This window comes from Antechinus flavipes, chromosome 4, assembly GCF_016432865.1.
Source record: "Antechinus flavipes isolate AdamAnt ecotype Samford, QLD, Australia chromosome 4, AdamAnt_v2, whole genome shotgun sequence".
NCBI classification, from domain to species: domain Eukaryota; kingdom Metazoa; phylum Chordata; class Mammalia; order Dasyuromorphia; family Dasyuridae; genus Antechinus; species Antechinus flavipes.
The window spans coordinates 296,412,410-296,435,425 of NC_067401.1; the positions used below are offsets into that span (position 1 = coordinate 296,412,410).

The window sequence follows — 23,016 nt, forward strand, 5'->3', positions numbered from 1 at the left end:
GCAGTTTCATGAAAAACTAGAGGAACTAGAGTATCAAGGTATATGAGGCTGCTGGTATCAATAATGATGAAGACTAAGAAAAAGCTATTAGATTTAGCAAATACATCATCAGCAACACTGGAGAAAATAATTTCAGATGAATGATGTAGTGGAAGTCAGATTGCTAAGAATTAAGAAAGAGGAAAGAAAGCAGGAGCACCAATTTCAAATGGCCTTCTCAAGTTGTTGGAGTTCTCTACTAGAAGGGAGGAAATATAAAGGATGATAGGTAGTGTAGATGGGTGGATCGAGAGTTTTTTTGAAAATCGGGTCAACAAGTTTGTAAGCAGTAAGGAGAAGGAAATCTGATGAGGCTGAAAAGGGGTCGCTTGAACTTTTCATCTTCCTCTCTCTGCTTTTTCTCTTCCCCAATACAATGCTTTCTTCACATAATAGCTTAATAAGTGAATATTAAATAAATGAGGAATGGCAAAGCATGAAATAGCTTACTGAGATCTCAATTGTCAAATTAGGAAACTGCCCTCTAACCCTCACCCAGAAACCCAGAGATTTTGAGAGTTAAACTCTGGATAGATTAGGCTGCAATTAAATAGCTATAATTTATTTATCCTGTTGTTAATTTTTCCACACCCTTCCCCGCATCCCTTTTCCATCTACAACCAAGCAGCTGTGGTCTACACTGGCAGTAAAGAACTCTGAAGTCTGCTCAGTTTAGCCTAAGCAGGATGGTGATAGTACAGCGGAAGCTAGTTAACTCTCTACTTTCGTGTCTTTACAAGTGCAGGTATGTCCTCTACTAACTTAATCCATCTCTCCACGTAGTCGATATGGATGCATCAATAATGCCCCCCGAAGGACAAAGCCCAGTCATTTTCTGGGCGGGACCTATTCATTATTTAAGATATAGAATTAGTGGACTTAGTGAGATGGGCAGGACCAAGATCAAATCAACACTCCAGTTCCCCAAGTCCTTCCCCGCCCCGATCCGTTTTCCAGGCTGAGCCAAATTGCGTGGTGTTTACCCTTCTCCTAGGGGGTTGCTATGGAAACGGATTCGCAAGCCTCCAGAGTCCCTGGAGCCCGTCTACCGGCGCCTCTGGTATCCTGCCCCACGAGTACCACTCCATTCAAAGCCAGTACCCAATCTGTCATCTCTTGCAAAAAACCATGGAAGCCTCTGCCTTCCCCAAACTCGAGGAATCCCATGAAGAAAATAAACAGAAAAAAAAAGAGAAGGGATCCAGGGAAGGCGGAGAGCCTGAAGAACTTGCTCCATCTCGATCCCCGGACTCCGAACGCGAGGTAACTGACTCCCTTAAGGAAGAAAAAGGGCCGGCATCCGAGCCCCCGCCCAGGGATGATATCCGGCCTCAGAGCCCTGGGTCGGGAGAGAGAGACTCCGGAGCTACCCCAGCTGAACCAAACGCTGCACTTAGCCCTCCCCCTTCAAAACCAGGTACCGAAGGTCCTTCTCAGGTAAGGCTGGATCCACAGGGCCGTGCTCCACCTACCACGCCCGAAGAGAACTTTGATGAAATTTCCGAGGCTGGGGAACTTCAACCTAGACATTTAGAACAAGTTTCTTATGAAAGAGAAACAACAGCTCATTTAACTGGATCAGAGGAATCCTCCTATCTTTCCCAACAACCCCAGTATCTGCTGCAGGACCTGAATCAGGACATCAATCCACCAGAAAAACTAGCTTCAGACATTTTTCATCATGATGAATCCAACAGTAAATTTGATATCAATAAGCCAGAACTTGGACTGAATCAAAAAGGTGCATCTGCACCTAATACACTAGAGATTGCTGTCCAGAATGCTAAGGCATATCTACTGAAGAAAAGTAACAACTCAGGCCTAAATCTGTGAGTCTTAGATAAATAGAAACAAAATTAATTGAGGAAACAATATAACTAAGTAGTTGGGTGTGCCATGTATGGGGTATGTGTCTCCAGAAAAGACAAGGTAGTAAAGGGACTTGAAGATAAAGGACTATGGAAGTCCAGGATATTTTGAATGGTGATCTAGCTAGTAGCTTATTACATAATAATAACATTTCTTTCCAAAAATTAATCATTCTCAATTATTCCTATCAATCAACAAACAATTTGTTGAATGCCTGGTTGGTTTTTTATGTAGTGAGTTAAATTTGGTACTTAGATATCAAAGACAGTAGCAGTAAAATAGCTTATTTTGTTTATATTAAAAGAATTTTCTGTATTTTCATAACATTAAAAATTGTGTGAAATAGTTGAAATATCACTTCTACTAAATTATTGAAAAGTAACTCTCTGACTTAAACAAATTCTAGCTTTAAATAATCAATAGTTTTCCTTTTCCATAGATTTTGATAAGAAATTAAAAAAAAAAAACACAACTAGTTCTCCTAATCTAGTCTTCTAACACAACTTAGTCCTCCTAAAAAACTCCTGTCTATTCCAGGCAATAAGAAAAAGTCAGAATTGGAGACTGATCAATGATGTAGAAAGGGCATCATTCACATTAAAAGTGAATTTAAAAATATCCTCAAAATAAGTATCTTGATATAAATAAAAATCATGTCAATTTTTACATGCAAAATTAACCCCCCCAAAATGTGAATGCTACTTAATGCTAACAATGTGTATATAATATGGATATGTTTATGAAACATGAAAATCAATAGAATATAAACTCCTTGAGATTAGAATCAATTTCATTTTATCTTTGATTTCCAGTGCTTAATACAATGTCTAGCACTTAATAGGTACTCAAGTAATTATAGATTAACAAAAACTCACCTTACTATTGGTGTCCCTCTGTGTATGAGAATAATGTACTCTTTATTCTTGATACCTATTAATATCAATATTCCCAAGCATAAAACAATAGCAACCAGTATAAATAGGAAAATACTTCATTAATAAGCAATGTAGTCATTAAGACTTTGTGTAGAAATATACTAAGAGAGTAGATTTGTAAAAAATTTTTAAAAATCTCTGCCTTAGAAAATCTGATAGTTTATTTGAGAAGACTTCATATGCAAAATACACATGCAATATACATGTACATGCATATGTCTTATGAAATATATATATTTGGTCTCTCAATATGTATGCACATGTATATACATATATATGCATGTGTGTGTGTCAATCAGTCAGTAAATATTTATTAAGCACTTATTATATGACAGGCATTTTCTTAGCATTGAAGATTCAAAGAAAGGGCTAAGGCAGTCATTGCCGTTGAGGAAATCTACTGACCAAGACAAACTATAAAACTATACAGAGGATAAATTGGAAATAATTAGCAGAAGAAAGGCCATTAGTATTGAGGGATAGGGAAAGGCTTCCAGTAAAAGATGAGATTTTAGACTGAAAGGAAACTAGGGACATCAGGACGCAGAGAAGAGGGAGAGCCTTCCAGACGTGGGGAACAGTGAAAATGCCTGAAAATGAGAGATGGAGTATTTTGTTTGAGGGACATCCAGAAGACCAGTGTTACTAAATGGAAGTATAAAGTGAAAAAAAAGGGGAGGGGAAGGACCTATGTTATGAAGGGCTTTGAATGATAAAGAGAAGATATAGAATATGTAAATATTTGTAAATGCAAAGCATATTTTTAAAATATATAATTTCAGGAAGAAGCAATCAATAACAACTCAAGGCAACAACTCCAGGAAAACTCTCATGTAAGAATTGACTGAGCCTAAAAACAAGCTAGGGGTTTTGAGAGGCTAAGATGAAAAGCAAGAGGATGCCAGCAATGGGAGGGCCCAATGTACAAAAACATTAAGGAAAGAAATGAAGTATTACATACAAGGAACTGATAGGAGAGTAGTATGGTTATATAGAATGTGTGAGGGAGTAATAGGTAATAACAATGGAAAGGTAGATGGGAACCAGACTGTGCAAGGCTTTAAGTACAATTCATATTTTAAAGCAATTTTTGAGTCATTTTTGAGTAGAAGAGTAATAGGGTCAGAGCTATGTATTAAGAATATCACTTTAGTTACAATGTGGAAGATGGATCAGAGAAGAGGGACACTATAAATACGGAGACCATATAAGAGGCTACTGCTATAATCAAAGAATAGTTAATAAGAACCTGAACTATGGTACTGGCTGTGATTGGAAAAAAGGGGAGAAATAGCAAAGATATTATGGAGGTAGAAGAGATGAGATCAGACAAATGAATGAGCATAGAACATGAGAGGTATAAAAACATAAATAAGACTCAGGTTATAAATCTAAAAAAAATAAGAAAGTTTGGAGGAAATGTGGATTTTAGGAGAAAGATTAATTCAAATTGGAATGGTTTGAGATGATCATGGAATAATCAGATAAAGATGTCTAGCAGACAAGTTAATAATATGGGACTGGAGCTCTGGAGAGAAAGGAAGACCAGATATGTATATTTGGGAGTCATGTGATTATTAAATCTATGGGGATTAATGAGGTTACCAAGAAACAAAATTTAGAAAGAAAAGAGGCTCTAGGACAGAATCTTACCAATCACCTTTGGTTAAGGAACTGACCATGGATAAGCACCCAAGAAAGAAAATAAAGAAAATAAAGGAGTGGTTAAATAAGTAGGTGCTCTGTTCAGAAGGAAGAAGATGAAATTATATGAGAGATTTGAAGAAAGAAGAAAAAAAATTAGAACAGTTTCTGTGGAGAAATGCAATAGCCATTCAGAAAGGGATTAAAAGACTGATGTACAGCCATGAAGGCCAATTTGAGATTAAGTTACATAAAATTTTAGTGGACTTAGTATGGTTATATGACTTCTTTAGTGATCAATAGCAGCCAGGTAATAGGGAAGAGTAGAGGTAACCCAAGGTTGAAAGTTGTCAAGATGTGAACAATAGGACAAGTGAGCAAAAGATTCAAGATATTGGAAAATGTATACTCATCTGGTCCTTTATTGGTAGGACCAAGATATGTAAATCAGGGAAACACTCTGGAAAGAAATGAATCTTAAGTCCTGTCTTTGAAGGTAATATTATATAGGTGTTATTTGCATATAGCAATTGAAGATTTAAAGGTGCAGAACATCATCAAGTTAAATAGTAGTGACAGAGAATAGACTCTTTTGGCTAGAGCAAAAGTGCTTGGATTGTGTAGATAATAACAATGATTTGGTGTCAAACAGAAAACAGATAGTTCTGAACCTTATTGAATGACACCTTTTTCAGATAATCCCAAGTCTAAAGTTAAATTTTCATATCTGCAGGAAGAGGTAGTCAATTTTGTAAGTCAACTTTGAAGTAATCAGTCCTTGGGGAACTGATTTTTACTAATCAAACTCTCAAGAAATTGATTAATAGATGAAAATTATAATTACTGAGATATTAGGATATTTGTTTTAGCTAATAAATTGTCTTTAAAAGTATTCTTGAAAAAACAAATTCATATATTTGCTTGATGAACAGGGTATTAGAGTTGGATTATCTTACTTGGCTATTGTTCCTAAATTATAATAGCTCTAGGGGTTCCTTTCATTTTAGGAAGCCCTATTGAGGCAACTGAAATACTCATGTAGCCAAGTCAATCAATAAATATTTGTCAAGTGCCTGATATGGGCCAGGTTTTGTGTTAAATGCTGGGAATATAAAAGATGCAAAAGACAGTTCCTTACTCTAAGGAGCTTACAATGTAAGATGAGGGAAGAGGGGAAGAAAGACAATATACAAACAAATATATACAAGCTATATGTAAAATAAATAGGAAATAATTAACAGAGGGAAAGTACTAGAGTTCAGTAGATTGGATGAGGCTTCCAATAAAAGATGGTACTTTATTTGCAACTTTAGAAGAAGCCAGAGAAGTCATAGAAAGAATGGATGAGTGAGAATGTTCCAGGCATGGATGAGAGAGAAAATGTCTGAAGTTGAGAGAGGGTCTTGTTAGTGGAATCGAAAGGAGATCACTATCACTGGATTAGAGTATGTGGTAGGGAGTAAAGTATAAGAAGTTTGGAAAAGTAGGAGGGTGCTAAGTTATAAAGTGTTTTGAATGTCAAACAGTATTTTTAACGTTGATCCTAGAAGCAATACGGAGCCCATTGAAGTTTATTGAGTAGGGAAGTGATGTGGTCAGACCTACACTTTAGGAACATCACTTTGGTTGCTGAATAGAAGATAGATTGGAGTAGAGAGAGACTTGGGGTAGGGAGACAACAATAAACTATTGCAATAATCCAGATGTGATATGATAAGGACTTGAACTTGAGTGCTGGCAATATGAGGAGAGCAGAGGGCATGTGAGAAATGCTGTAAAGGTGAAATCAATAAACTCTGGCAACAGATTGAATTTGTGTAGGTGAGCAAAGATGACTTCTAAATTATAAGCCTGAGCAACTCAAAGGATGGTGTTGTCCTCTACAGCAGAAGTCAGGAATGTCTGACTTGTGGGCCATAGAAGACCTATGAAATTATTTGCTAAGGCAGTCGCAAGCAATGATGAGCTAAAAGCTAAGTACAACAGTCTTCCCCCTGCTAGTGTTATATAAATTGATAATTTTGTACAGCCAGTGGAGAGGTTCCTCATCCCTGCTCTACAGTAATAGGTAAGATAAGAGGGGTAGCGAGGAATTAAAGGGAAAGATAATGAATTAAGTTTTCAAGTTGTTGAGTTTAAGATGTTAGCTGGACATCCAGCTTGAGATGTATGGCAACTGGAGATGGGATATTAGAGGTCAGCAGACACATTGAGACAGGATAAATAGATTTGAGAATTATCAATAATGAGATGGTAGTTAAATTCATGGGAACTGAGAAAACTATTTGAAGTAGAAAAATATTTGAAAACTATAGAAGGAAAAGTGAAGAAGGTCCAGGACAAAATCCTGTAGCCTCTATGTCAAGGTGCCTTCTCCCTCTAAAAATGCTACAGACTTTCTGAGAAGACAGAAATAGAAATTGTCTTCACTGTATAGGTAATTAATGTCTCAATAAGTCTAAAAGTTTTTAAGCTTCTTGAGTGCCTGAATGTTTTCACCATCCTCAGTTGTAGCAAATAAAAAGTGTATTTGCTACACTTAGAAAGTCTAATGTTGTTTTCTGGGGTTTTCTCTTTTTGGGTAGATATGATCATCTTTCTAAAGTACTGACTAAAGTTTTAGATCAACGTCCTGAAAATGTTGTTGATATCATTGAAAATATTAGTCAAGATGTGAAGAAGTCTCATTTTAGTAAGAAATTGGATACACTCCAAGATGAACACGAAGTACCTTTGGCATATGAATTAGCAGAGAAGCAAAAGTCACTTTTTCTCCATGGCAATTTAGAAGGTGATCAAGAACAGGAAGATGAAATAGTAAGTCTTTTTTATTGATTTAAAATTCACACTTTTTTATTTCACAGTTTTCTACAACCATTTTTACCTTTTGTCTTTGGCAAGTATTCTTCAAGTAGTATTTTCCAATTTACCTCACTTAATTCCAATCATTCCTTTGCTTGTTTTTAACTATTTCAGTGTCCTTCAACCTTTTATGACCCCATTTAGAAGTTTCTTGGGAAAGATACTGGAATGCTTTGCCGTTTCTTTCTCTTCTTCATATTATAGATGAGGAAAATGAGGCATAAAGCATTAAATGGCTTGCCCATGTGTCTGAGGATGGATTTGAATTCAAATTAAGTAGCACTCTATTCACTACCTTACCTAGAAACATTGCCCTTTAGAAAGAGATAGAATAGTATTATGGAAGAAACCCAAATGTGATCGATTTGAGTCTAGGCTCTACTACTTGCTATCTGTATAATCTTATACAAGTCACTCAATAAGTCTTTTTTTTTTATAGCTTTTTATTTACAAGATATATGCATGGGTAATTTTTCAACATTGACCCTTGCAAAACCTTCTGTTCCAACTTTTCCCCTCCTTCTCCCTATCCTCTCCCCTAGAAGGCAGGTAGATCAATACATGTTAAATATGTTAAAGTATATGTTAAACACAATATATGTATACATATCCATACAGTTGTTTTGCTGCACAAGAAAAATCAGACTTAGAAATAAAATAAAAATAACCTGAGAAGGAAATCAAAAATGCAATCGGACAAAAGCAGAGGGAATGAAAATGCTATGTTGTGGTTCACACTCATTTCCATAGTTCCATTCCATAGTTCTTTCGCTGAGTGTAGCTGGTTCTCTTCTCATTCAATAAGTCTTACACATTTATTAAGCACTGTGCACATAATGCAGTCTCTGAAGCTGAGATGCAACAAAGTATGGATTCATTGTCTACTGCTTGTGCTAATTACGGCCTAACAATTAACACCAAAAAAACACAGGTACTCTATTAGCCAGCACTAAATCATCCAGGTGTGGAACCATCATCTACAACAAATGATGAATGCTGTGATAAGTTTACTTATCTTGACAGTACACTTTCCAGGAATGTCCATATGATAATGAGCTTGACACATGCATTGCCAGAGTTAGCTCAGTGTTTGGAAGGCTCTGAAAAAAAATCTGAGGGAGGAGAGATATTAGACTGACTACCAAACTGAAGGTCTACAGAGCTGTTACGCTGACCTTGTTATTATATACTTGTGAAACCTTGACAGTAAGTGTATCCCTACCGTGAATCGCTTCCATTTGCATTGTCTTAGGAAGATTCTGTAAGTCACCTAGCAGCATAAGATACCAGACACCGAGAACTTTTCTTGAACTAAACTAAACTCGAACCAAACAAGCATTCCAACTCATTATAGAGACCATAACTCTCTATGGGCTGACCACATTGTTTGAATGTCAGATATCTGCTTGCCAAAAAAAAATATATATATATGTATGTATATATATATATATATATATAATGGAGAATTCACAGAGGGCAAATGTTCATAAGGTGGTGAGAAAAAGTGATCCAAGGACACTCTCAAGGTTTCTCTTAAGAACTTTAGAATTCATTGCATGACATTGGAGACACTGGCAGAGAACCACCCAGTATAGTGTGCTCTCATCAGAGAAGGAACTGTGCTCTATGAGCAAAGCAGAGTTGAATTAGATCAGAAGAAATTTGAGATGCACAACGTTAGAGAATCTGCCCCAAATGTTCATAGGGACTATTAGTGTCTGATTTGTGGCAGAGCATTCCAAACTCATATTGATCTGATCAACCATAGTCCAATGCACTAACTTGATTTTCATATAGTGCTGTCATTGGTCCTCTTCGAGAGCAAAGGTTAACAATCAACCAACCATTAAGTACCTATTATGGTGATAAGTATAAACTCTAGGGATACAAAAAGGCAATAGATCTTAGTTTCCATTTTTGAAAACAAACATAATATTTATATTACCTACTTAAAGGTTATTAAAGAGATCAAATAAAGGAATGAGATATTGTGAAAGTTCTTCATAAACTGCAAAAATGTTATAAAAATGATGTTATTTTATTTATGCTTAATTAAGGTTTATTGTATGAACTATTGTTGAACAATTGAAAATCTATCTTTAAATGCCTGCCTTTACTTGGGCTATCCTTTGAATCCTTACTTAGACTTATTATTTATCAGGAATACAGTAAAAAGCTCAAGGAATGACATTAAGTATCTTATGTTAACTTTTTTTTTAAAAACACAAGTTGTTAAGAGATGAGAATGTAAGATGATTCAGGAAGGGCTGACAAGAAGTGGAAAAATGAGATCTTTGTTGTACATGCTATAAGAATCTGTGAACGATTTTTCCCATCAGAGTAAGTTAGTATCAGAGATAAGGATAGTGTACTGCAATTATTAAATACATATTTTAATAACTCAGAAATTTCTGATGTGTACATTTATAAATAGGATCCATTATACTGTTGCCTAGCTTCCTCTGTAGTATGAGTTTATTATTATTTCTCAGTTGCTTTAATAGTAACCTTCAATAACACTAATCTTAGATACCATCTTAAGCCTTTCTCTTTGTTTATACATTTGCTGGTTTAAGCAGACACTGTAGCACAAGAATAAACAGGTCATTTATGTTCCTGGTCCTGTGTCTAATTTGAATCTTTATTTAGATTAGGGATTTTTAATCAGGAGATAGGAAGTCTACACAATGCAAGATGCCTATGGATAGATTTCAGAAGTCCATAAATTTGAATGAGGAAAAAATATACATTTATTTTCTCTAAATTCTCATCACAATTTATAATTTTCTTCAGTTATTTAAAAACATGATTCTGAGAAGTAATTGGTTCATAGACTTCATCAGACTGACAAAAAAGTCCATCACCCACAAAAAAGTTAAAAATCCCTAAGTCAAATAATTCATCTCTTCCTATCCTTCTTTAATAACAATCTATAGTAGTAGGCTTAATTTCTGAATAAATACTTTGATAGTCTTATATGAAATGCCCACTCAGATTTTTTTTGAAGAACCATGTTTAAGTATTTGTAATTTTCTTTATTTCTGCTATAAAGTATCTTGAAGGGATCAATACAAAGACCTGTTTTATAAGTGAGACAGTATACTAATATATACAAGGTTCTTTTGGAGGTTTAAGATAAACTAATCTGATATATAATTTTCAATAGTGAAGTTTTAGTTAGCATATTTGCATATAATATATATTTTGGTGGGAAAAAAGAAGAGGAATTTGTGATTCCATTGGTACTGTAAACCCCTATTAACTCCTCTGTATCTTGTCTATGATTTATAGTTTGAGAAAACTGAGCAGTTAAACAATTTGCCCAGGATGACATAGGTAGTATTTGTCAGAGAAAGAGCTCAAATCCAAGTTTTCTTAATTGCAAGATTGGTCTCCTATTCATTATGCTATGCTGCCTCTCATATAACAATAATATTTTGTATTTATTTATATAGTAAATTACAAAGTACTTTCACATATTGTATCTTATTCAATTTTAATTGCAATAAATAGGCAATATTATTATCCTCATTATACAGATGGAATTAAATTAATATGACAACACCAGAAGTTGAATCAATCTATTGCTTTTTGCTCTAAGGCTTAGGAGAAGATTTTGGAGCTTTAACTTCTAATGTTCTTTCCATTCAACCATGCTATTGAGATTTATTTGTAGGCAGCCTTCAAATCTAAATAACTATTATTACTTCCTTTGTTTCCTCTCTATACCTGCTTGATACTGAAAAAATAATTTGAAATTTAGTTTGGACTGGACCAGCTGCTAATCTGTAAAAGGCCAAACAAAGCAGGCTGACTGGAGAGTCTCAAATCATATAGCCATTTTATTGATTTCAAAGTGAGAAAAATGGTTTGCCAACTGAAGCCCTCCCTCTGAATAGGAAGTCTTGACTTTCTGGGGCAGGGGTAAGGGTTATATTCTTAAAAACCACAAAGGGACTGGACTACAATGCAGACATCTTCCTTAGGTCTTAAGTAAACAGTTCCCATGGCAGACCCATAGGCGTAGGCATTTTTGAGACAATAGTGGTATTCTTGAGACTTGTAGGAATAGCCTTTAATTTATTAGAATCATTGCATAAGGGTCATTGAATCTTGTGATGGTTCAGCATGATACAGAACTGGAGTTAATGTGGTGGAAGGAATAAAAGTGTAATCTCTGATTTGATTCACTTAGAAATTACAGGGATTGTTAGCAATTTCATCCAATATTTTGGATATTCATTTCAATTACATATAGCCTATAAATCTGATGCCATTACCTAAGGCTATTCATCTAGGCTAGAAATGCAAGAGTCATAACTGCTGACCTAATCCAAATGCTGGTCACTATGGAAGTTTTAATGTATCATTTTTCCAATCTGAGCCAGTTTGCCTATTCTAACATCTTGGCACAGGATTTTTTCAGACACCTGATCAGCTTTAGCCCTATTGCAGCTCTGAACCCCCAATGTAAAGTGATTCACTACAGTCCAAATAAAATGGAAGGTGACAAATTAAGGTCTGTCATCTGAAGACCAATCTATAAATTTAGAAAAACTTATCAACTTGCTCACAAGTTGATGAATTTTTCTGCCACAGTCATTCACAAAGACTTATTTAAGTACAAAAAGTTTGTGATCTGTATCTCTGTAAGGAAATATAAGAAATGAAATCAGAGGTCCTTGAAATATTAAAGTATGAGATAAGAAAAAAGCTCCCTATGTAAGTAATAAAAGAGGATATAAGCTAGGAAAGTGATAAAGGTGTTATTGAGCCAGGGAATCATTCCCATGGAACCATATCAAGCTGGGTCTTAAAAGAAATGAGATGATAAACTAGCTAAGAGATTGGCTACAGCACTAGGGTTTAGCAACAACATGAACAAAGATATTGTGATTGAAATTAATATGCATCCAAGGAAATACAGATGAAGAAAGGAAAGCAAATAGTTTTCTTATATTCAAAGGCATGCTAATTCTATTGACTTGTGAGAAATGATTGTAAAATTTTCAATGTGAACATTAAACTTAGAAACTGACATTTGCTATAAATCAGGGCTTGATTTATAGTTTTGTTGAAAGTGTCTACAGATTAAATTGAAAAGTGTGTGGAGACTTTCCCTGCTCCTCCTCCCCACCCCCCTTTCCAGTGTTGTTGTTAAACATTTATCAACATACACTTTTATTGCTCTATTTCCTGGATTTATCAGGAATACAGTAAAAGGCTCAAGGAATGACATTATTACCAGACTGGAGAACTGGTGCCTATAGGCTAATAGAAATATTAATAATTGGTATTTACATAATACTTTGAGGTTTGTAAAATGCTTTACATTCCTTATACCATTTGAGCCTTGAAACATTCCTGTTTGTATCTGATATTCTAACTGTTTTGAGCCTTGAAACATTCCTGCTTGTATCTGATATTCTTAACTAATGTATTTCTCTCTTAAGGCAGAAACCCCTCTTCCAAATATAATGGAATCAGCTTTCTACTTTGAACAAGCCGGAGTTGGTTTCAGTACAGATGAAACCTATCGCATTTTTCTTGCCCTCAAACATCTCAGTGACACACAACCATTACATACATGCCGCTTCTGGGGGAAAATCTTGGGTATAGACAGGAATTACATTGTGGCTGAAGTGGAATTCCGTGAAGGAGAAGATGAAGAGGAGATAGAAGAGGAAGATAACATCGAAGAAAGTGAGGCTGATGAAGAGGAAACAGAATTGCCTAAGTCTTCTTACAAGGGCCCACAAGTGATACCAAAAGAAGAAAACAGAACAGGTGCCAACAAATATACCTACTTTGTGTGCAATGAGCCAGGAAGGCCTTGGGTCAGGTTACCATCAGTGACACCTGCACAAATTGTTATTGCAAGGAAAATCAAGAAATTTTTCACAGGGAGATTAGATGCTCCTATTATAAGTTATCCCCCTTTTCCAGGGAATGAGAGTAATTACTTGCGGGCACAAATTGCTCGAATTTCAGCAGGAACTCACATTAGCCCTCTAGGTTTCTATCATTTTGGAGAAGGTGAGGAGGAGGAGGAAGTAGAAGGTGGACGGGATAATTATGAGAAGAATCCTGATTTTGAAGGCATCCAAGTCATTGAGCTAGTAGAATCTCTGTCCAATTGGGTCCATCATGTGCAACATATTCTACCTCAGGTATGCTCCCTACAAATCTCAATCTACCATCAATCATTATTTAATTTCTATGGTGTGGAAGACAATAGTCCTTTTCCTTTTTTCTTTTCCCTTCCTTCGTTCCTTCATTCCTTCCTTCGTTCCTTCCTTCCTTCCTTCCTTCCTTCCTTTTCTCCTTCCTTCCTTCCTTCTTTCCTTCCTTCCTTTTTTTCTTTTCTGAATCTATTGGAATTAAGTGACTTGCCCAGAGTCACACAGCCAGAAAGTGAGACCAGATTTGAATTTAGATCTTCCTGACTTCAGGGCTCTATCCACTGTGCAACCTAGCTTCCCCCAATAGTCCTTTTACATAAGATGTTGTAGTTTAGCAAAAGAGATAAAGACACTTAAAAATAAAAATTAAAACTATAAGAATGCCAAATATATGATATCAATTAGAGACTTTCAATTGGGTCAGAAAGAGGGAAATAAGCATTTATTAATGATTACTGTGTTCTAGGCACTGTGCTAAGTGCTTTGTAAATATTATCTTATTTAATTTTCCCTTGCTGAGAGAGATACTATTATTATTCTCATTTTACAATTAAGGAAACTAAGGTAGACAGAAGTTATTTACTCTAGCTGTGTGAACTAGAAATCTGAGGCCAGATTTGAATTCAGTTCTTCTCAACTCCAGGGACCATCCATTGTGCTACCTAGCTGCCTCAAATGTATTGCTTGCTAGTAGTATTATATGACTTACTTCAAATAAAATAGGATTTAGGTGACTTTGTGAAATTACTTATTTTTTTATATTTTAAATTTATGTAAACATATTTTTTAGGATCGTGCTCCTTTTCTTCAAATCACACTCCTATTTCATGGTGGTAGTACAATGTGTTCAAAGACTGTGTTAGGGAACATATAATTATTGTCATATATTATTGTAATTATGTATTGTAAACATACTATAATAATTTTAGCATAACCCTCATAAGGAAAAACATGAAAAAGATAATGAATTACATAAAAGAGAAGTGAGAAACTACAACTTTCACTATAGCTATCTTTATCTCATCTTATCTTGTCCCATGACATCCCATTCCATTCCATCTCATTTCATCTTTTCTCACCTCTATTCATTTATTCTATTTTCTTTTTTTCTTCTCTCTCCTCCTATTTCCCTTTCTCTCTCATCTTTTTCATTTTGTCAAGGTAGAGAATTACACATGAAGAAATTACACTTATTAATAAAAATTAGTGCTTATTCTACAACACATTTTTTTTGTAGAGTTTGCTGGGTGCTAAGATTTTAAGCACTTTATTTAGTGTCACATAGCCAGAAAGTCCAGAATGTACTTAATGGCACATTACAAATATTATTGTCTTAATATTTATTAATTTATTCTTATATTATTTCTAATGATCTCTTTATGTGGTTCACTAATGATTGAATGGTTAAAATACATAGGATATCCCAAAAGTCACATATATATAAATATGTAACATGTATATAATACATACATATACACATAGAGAGCACTAATAACTTAAAACTGCACTAAGATATTTGGGATAACATATACATAGAAAGACACACATTCTTTGACTTTTTGAAAGTCATTGTAAAACAATAATAGAAAGTAGATATAACCTATTTTTGTTTGAGTTATCTGTATAATTGAATAAAATTCCTCTTTGAAGTATGTTTGTTTACTAGAATTATTATAATTTAATTAGGTCTGTTTTAACAGAAGCTAGTTTGTTGTGCAGGAGAAATATTAGGTTTCCTATTAATGAACCTGACTTTGAACTCTAGCTTTGGCTCCTACTAGTTATATGATAATCGGCTGGTTACAGCTCTTTGAGTCTCCAGTTCCCTTATTTGAAAAATGGGAATTAATAATTTTTGCACTATTTTCCTCACAGTTATTATTAGGCAACTATTTTATAAACTCCAGAATTTATCATGATAAATTATTGTGTATTATTTTTATCACAGAGCTGCTATTATATATTGAAGATTCTTATAAGCCTTCTAACCTTTATTACCTAGGGCCGGTGTAATTGGTTTAACCCTATACAAAAAAATGAGGTAGGGGAAGAAGAAGAGGAGGAAGATGAAGATGAAGAAGTAGAAGAAAAAAGAGAGGAACCAGATAACAGTGAACAAGAACTGGGGCCACCTCTTTTGACTCCAATATCTGAAGATTTAGGTATTTTATATACACATGAGTTCATAATTACAAAAAAAAACTATAAAATATTTAGAATACACATACATGAGGGATATTTTGAAAAGTGATGTACAAGGATTCTGGCCTCTTTTTTTCTTATAGCTGAGGTAGAATAGAGCACTGGATTTGGGGTTAGGTAAGAAAATTTATTAAGCTTCTTTGAGACTAAGTTTCTTCACTTGAAAAAATGGATAGTAACTGTACCACCTACTTCACAGGGTAGTTGCATAACTTAAACAGAATAGTGTAGGTAAAGTATTTTAAGGTAACTACAAAACACTATATGAAATTTTACTTATTTTTTTTTCTGAGGTACCTGAGCTGCATTGGGGGATGGGAATGCAGCAAAGCTTTGTTAATGACTCATTAGAAGCATGAAAAAATTTGAATAGATATGGTTCTTACAATTGTTTCATATAGATGAGAAATGGCTCATGTGGCACCTTTGGTATATGTGACATAGGTTGTCAACTCAATAAAGTACAGAATACAAATATATACATACATATGTATTTATATAAAGTAGTAATATATGTATATTACTATATTAGTTTAGACCCTTATAATCTCTCCTCCTAATTGGTTTTCCTGCCTCTAATCTTTTCCATATATATATATAGTCTATCATCTATATTATTGCCAATTTTCAGCTCAGTAAATTCCCCTCATCCCCTATTAACTCCAAGGTCAATTACAAACTTCTCTTGCTGCTATCTAAAACTCTTCATAACCAGGCTTCAAGCTACTTTTCAAGGATTGTTATATGCTATTCTTTTTTCATACTTGCTATGTAGTCCAGCCAAACTGGTCTTCTTGCTATTCCATTTGTACATTATCTCATTTTCTATCTCTGTACCTTTGTAATTCTGTCCTTCGTGCCTATAATTGCACTCCTTCATCTCTTCCTCTTAGAATTCAAACTTTTCCTCAAATAATAATTCAAATAACACCTCCTACATGAAACCTTTCCTGAATCCTTCTTGACTTAATATCACTACCCTTCTCAATCCTACTGTACTTCAATCCCACCTCCAAATCTTATATTTATATATACCTATATGTGTACATGTTTATCTCCCATGATATAATGAAAGCTATCAAAATAAAGGAACTATTTAATTATTGTGTTTACATCCTCAGAATTGTAGTACAGTACCTGGCACATAGTAGGCACTTAACAAATGTTAATTCATAATGCTGACTTTTAGATTTCTAACACCTTTCTCATCATTTTTATATTTCTTCTTCCTCTGTTTTTGGTTACTTACTACTTAATGTAGATATGAAGTCAGTGGCCCTTGCTTTTCAGAACTTGATTGCTTCTGACTCTTATTAAGCAATTGCTCTCCTGCTTCTTTCTTATCTTTTTGCCCTATGTACTTTAGCAGATTTACAGAAAATGAGATGTTTATATCTAATCATAATGCATATCCTACATGTCCCAAAGAGTCTAAAACATTATTTGGGGAGAACCAGGACTATGGATTTCTTATAGAGAATTATAAAGAAACTTCCTCCAACAATGGCATTAGCAAGTTGTCTGTGACTTATGGTCTTAGATGGATACCTGCACAACCCAAGAACACAAATAATTTGCTTATAATTCACATAGCAAATAGGTGTCAGAAACAGAACGTTAGCTAAAGATTTCCTGATTCTAAGGATTTTCTTCTCTCTTTACTACCCAGTTTTGGCTCTCAAAATGAAAAATTATCTGTCTTATCTGCCTTTGGTTTATAGAAATTCAAAACACACCTCCTTGGACAGCCCAGTTATCTTCAAGTTTGATTCCTCAATATGCTATTGCATTCCTTCGATCTAACCTTTGGCTTGGAGCTTATGCCTTTTCTGATGGCAAGTAAGTACTGACAGCTATGAAAGCATTATAGGTTATTACTTAATTACTTCCAAAGATGTCTGGACCCACAAGAAAAACCAAGCAGATTAATTTAGGAAATTATCATGATAATTCAATCATCTTTCTCTGTCAAATCATTATCTGAATATATTCTCTGCTTTGTCATTCTCTTTTTAAATGACTTGGTTATTCATTTAAATTTTCTAGTGAAAGAAAATGTAAACTACTTAAGTCAATTTACATCTAAAGGGTTTTATTTTTTCATGGGCATGAGATGAAAGATCTATAATGGGTAAGAGAAGGCTCTGTTAATGTATTTAAATTGCAGTTAAGATATAAATGGAGAGAATTATGGTCAAAAGGAGAGTAAATATGCTTTTCCCTACTTAGAACTTATACCTTTATTACTTTTTCCTAATGACTTTACTAGCACATAACCAAGACTTTGAGAAGACTAATGAACTCTTTCAATTCAGCTAAGAGAATATTTAGCTAAATAAGCTCTTTAGACAACATTTTAAAAGATATAAAAACATAAGGGGAAAATTGTATTTTGTGAATTCCCAGGAAAATTAGAACTAGATATTAAAGATACTGAAACAAATCTTTAATATCTAGTCCTAATTTTCCTGGAATTTTCTTGCCCTACAAAAAGTCCTTCTGTTCATTTCCCAGAGACAATTGTTTATAATAATATTGATAGCCATCAGCTTTAGTACTTAAAGTAAGTTTCTTCTGATAGGATAGATCCTGAGGGACATTTCATTGCTACTGTAAATTCTAATTGCAATTTTGCTTAGGACTAGAGAAGTGTACAATGTTGTACTCAAATGTTTGTTCATTGTAGTAACTCATTCAGATTTTATTTTTCTTCCTAAAAACTTATATGGTAATCATCCTTTTGTTTACAGAAAATTTGAGAATCTTTACATAGGTTGGGGTCATAAATACAATTCAGAAAATTATACTCCTCCACTTCCACCACTTGTTCAACCAGAGTACCCCAGTGGGATAGAAATCAAGGAGATGGATGACCCCACTGTGGCTGAGGAGGAGGCTTTCCGGATTGCACAAGAGAAATCTTTATTAGAATCTGGGAAAACTGAAGGTGATGGTGATGATGATGATGATGATGATGATGACGATGACGACGACGACGACGACGACGACAACTAATAAGAATGGGAAATCAAACGGGTGCTTTGGGGATACATGTGATTGATAATAACAACTAATCATGTTCAGAAATGTAATTCCTCAAAGATACAAAATTTGAGATTTCATATATGAAACTCTTAAATAGTTTCAGACAGGTATCTAACATAGGAGGGTTAATGTAATAGCACTGACACGCTATATCACTATAAATAATGCTAAAACTGGGGCAGCTAGATGGCACATGGATAGAGTGCTGGCCCTAAAATCAGAAGGATCTGAGTTCAAATCCTGCCTCAGACACTTAACACTTCTTAGCTGTGTGACCTTGGACAAGTCACTTAACCCCAATTGCCTCAGGGGGGAAAAAACAAAACTAAATACTAAAACTTAGTAAGGGTAGTATTAAATAGAAAACTAGGAAAATCTTAGCTCAAAGTTACTTAGCCCCTCTGTGCTTCCCCCACCCTCTGGTCCTCACTAATTCTAATTTTTTTTTTTATTCTAAGTTCAATCATGCTTTAGAAAGTAGTCAATTTAGTAGTATTGTCTTATTCCATATTTTATTTTGAGAAAAATGATTTTAAAATTCTAAGTTTTGATATTTTTATCTCAAACATACATAATACTATTACTAACCATGTGAAACAGACATGACCTTCAACGTCCCTTTACTATGGGAGGAACAAAGAATGAAAAAATATTTATGGAAAATTTTTTATATTCTTTGGGGAAAATCAATATAAAAATCATAGGTTCCCAACCTAGAGTCCACACACCTATATATTTCAGGAGCTTTCAAACTTGGATAAGGAAAAAATAATGTCATTATTTTTAAAAGGAAAAATTAATTTCATCATTTTTTATTAACCTTTAACTAAAATGCAGCATTTCTTTCAATTATTAAAAAAAAGCATTATTCTGAAAAGGCATCCCTAGGTACCTGACTGCCAAAAGGGTTTATGATACAAGAACAGTTAAGTCCTGATATAATCTGGATCATAAAGTGTTGCTATATAATTAAAAATCAAAACAAAATCTCATTCCATGAAAAAGCAAAATAGGTCAGGAAAAGCTAAGTTCAGATTCTGTCAATGACACATACTGGTTGGGCGACTATGGGCAGGTCACCTAAAAATTTCAGTATTCTACACAACTCAAGATTGTAAGTTGCATAATTGTTGACCTACTTTGGGAGAGGGGTTTCCTCATCTAGAATCTTCTATTCCAATGTAAACTATATGCCATCTCTACATTCTTATTGAACCTCTTTGCCCTCGTGCTCATGATCAACTTAAAAGAGGGGTATAAATCCCTAGGAGCATAATGCAGGCTTCAGATCTCCCAGTGTTACTGGGACTGATCTACTTTCCTTCTACCCTACTAGTCTAATAATGATGCATATGTTTCTTAGTAAAGTGTTGTTGTGGTTGTTTAGTTGTGTCCAACTCTGTGTGACCCCCATTTGGGGTTTTCTTGGCAGACATTGGAGTGGTTTGCCATTTCCTCCAGCTTTGTAAAGTAATCATACCTATATGACTATTGACAGTCATATAGATATACTAGTCTGTTTTTCAAACTCTGGAAAAGATTCCAGACATCTGAAGACAAACATACAGATTGACACCAAAGAAGCCTCTCTGATTTACAGAATTGTTGTGACAAGTTCTGCTTTTGAGAACTTTGGTGACAAGCAGATAATTTGGCCTCATCCAAAAATTTGACATGTTTCAGTTGTATCTATTAGAAGAATAAGGCTATTCTGACAAAATTAAATTTAAAAAATGCTCAATTACATTCTTCACAAGTTTTTGAAAATATAAAGCATTTACTGATCAGTGGTGCAGTAAACACATTTTTCAATCAATCAGTTAGCATTTATTAAGCACTTACAATGTGTCAGGCACTGTGCTAAATGCTGAGATACAAAGACAAATATAGTCCCTGTCCTCAAGGAGTTTATAGACTTAATGGAGAAAATTACATGTTAATAAATGGGTACAGACAGAGTATATGGAAAGTACCTTTGAAAAGGAAAGCAATTAACTTTTTTTTTATAAATTTACTAGCACTGAGATAGTCTTTCATTCACAGTCCTTTGCATTTTATAAAACATTTCTTCAAATATTAAATTGCATTTGTCATAGCAAGAAAGAACGGATATTAATCCTTTTTACATATGAGAAAATAAACTTAATGAAATTGTGGCTTGCCACACATCTTATATCTTGAATAAATAGTAATAAGAAAGAAATTGTTGAGATGTGGTTCAAACCTAGGTCTTGATTCTGAGTTCACTGCCCTTTTTCTACTCTGAGCTTTGGTTTATGATTCTTTAACCTATTGTAAATGTTCTGCCAAACATAAGAATTCTATTACCTAGCAATCATTTTGATTATAAAATATGTTCAGGTAAAGTGGAACCATAAGCATAAACCAGGTAAGATATTCTGACACTATTGTGATTAGTCAATTTAGTCAATTGAGGTTATGTGACTTGCTCAGGGCCACAACTAGTGGGTGTTAAGTATCTAAGACTGGACTTGGACTCAGGTCCTCCTGATTTCTGGGCTAGTGCTCTACCACTGCGCCATCTAGCTACCCCATAAAGAAGTCAATTTTGGACAAATTTTTGCAACTGTAAATGAAGAACCATGAAAATTTCATGAATCATAAACCAAATCCAATTTTTAAAAAAATGAACTAAATTATGTTTTGAAAAATGCCTGAATGAAACAGCTCCACTGGAAACTCTTAGTGTTCTAAAATTTTTGAAAAGGATATAAAAAAAATTATTCAAACTAAATCCAGAATTAATTGCTTGAATTCCTGGTGTGAAAAATAGTATATATGTCAACCTTCCAATTAATCCTCATTCCTTGAAAAATAATAAAATATAGAATCAATAAAATTGAATTAGTATGAAAAATCAAGAATATTTTTATAAACTTTTATTGTTGATGTTGAAGATGCAAACCATGTTAATTAGCAGAATTCTTAGGAAATACATTTTCAATGATAGCAATTTACATCTTACCTCAAAATAAAATTATTCTGTATTCTCTAAGCACTTTTGTACCAATCCCATTTTCTGAGTTATGTATTTTCATTATATTCCTTGTGTTTAATTATTTTTGTGCATATTTTTGATGTTCCCAATTAGATGTTACTTAAAGATAGAAAAATAGAAAGTTTTCATGTCTTTTGTGTATCTCCACTGCCACCTACTATAATGTTCTAAATTAAATATCTCAAATCTCTCCATCAATTACAAAGTCTCTTTTTATTTAACTACCTGATTTTTGATACATGGTTAGTCATAGTTCTTTGATCACCAATGTGAGTCACAAGATTTTGCTTACTATTCCTACAACCTTTTTAATATGTTATTAATGGTTATCATTATTTTGCAATGGCTTCTTTAACCTTAGCTTTGCCTTTGCCAAGGTCTCCCACTACATTCAGGGTCATTTCTAGTCATCCTGATCTATATTTTGCCACTAGACTCAGGTGGCTATGGAGGAGTGAGGCTGGTGATTCTGCACAGCATCTCACTTAAATCCAATCCACTTGCAAGTCAAGACATCATTTTCCTGACATCGTTGGTTCTCTTTGAGAATGAAGGACAAACACTACCACAACCACTAAGTCTGTATACCAGAAATAAATAATAAAAAATCTGTACAAAAATATTTAAAGCAACTCATTTTGTGGTGACAAAGAACTGGAAATTCAAAGGAGGCACATCAAGTGAGTAATGGCTAAACGATGGTATATTATAGTATGGAATGCTATTATGCTATAAGAAATTATAAGCAAGTCATTTTCAGAAAAACCTTCAGAGCTTCATGAACCATATAAAGTGAAATGAGCAGAACCAAGAGCACATTGTACACAGTAACAATATTGAATGATCATCAACTTTGAATGATCTATTCTCAGCAATAAAGGACTCATTATGAAAAATGCTATTTATGTCCAGAGAAAGAACTGGGAGTCAAAATGCAGATCCAAGCATACTATTTTTTACTTTTTTTTTTCATGCTTTTTGTCTTTCAAAACATGATTACTATGAAAATGGTTACATGATTGCACATCTGGAACCAATGTCAATTTGTTTACCATCTTGGGGGGAGCTGAAGAAGAAAATTTGGAATTCAAACTTTTACAGATTTGAATGTCAAAAATTGTCTTTACATGTAATTGGAAAAAATATTTTTAAAATGTGTCTTGAGGTAAAACTTTTCAATTTAATGTCATCAAAATTTTTGCATTAAACTTTTTTGCTT

The 23,016-nt window shown here is 34.2% G+C and overlaps 1 protein-coding gene across 1 annotated transcript; it reads left to right on the plus strand.

Annotated features, from left to right (window-relative positions):
* The first annotated feature begins 1,001 nt into the window (after positions 1–1,001).
* RSPH4A (radial spoke head component 4A) lies at positions 1,002–22,002 on the plus strand. Its single transcript, XM_051997599.1, has 6 exons — positions 1,002–1,868; positions 7,073–7,304; positions 12,803–13,519; positions 15,534–15,693; positions 17,455–17,572; positions 18,484–22,002. Exons 1-6 carry the CDS (start codon positions 1,168–1,170, stop codon positions 18,746–18,748), a joined length of 2,193 nt encoding a protein of 730 aa, XP_051853559.1. The 5' UTR covers positions 1,002–1,167; the 3' UTR covers positions 18,749–22,002.
* The last annotated feature ends 1,014 nt before the right edge of the window (positions 22,003–23,016 follow it).

Bases quoted from the DNA above. Each gene is read 5' to 3' on its own strand.
- RSPH4A (XM_051997599.1), top strand. From the start codon at position 1,168: ATGGAAGCCTCTGCCTTCCCCAAACTCGAGGAATCCCATGAAGAAAAT. The intron at 13,520-15,533 runs GTATGCTCCCTA...TTTATTACCTAG, and splicing joins TGCAACATATTCTACCTCAG to GGCCGGTGTAATTGGTTTAA. The intron at 17,573-18,483 runs GTAAGTACTGAC...TTTTGTTTACAG, and splicing joins TATGCCTTTTCTGATGGCAA to AAAATTTGAGAATCTTTACA.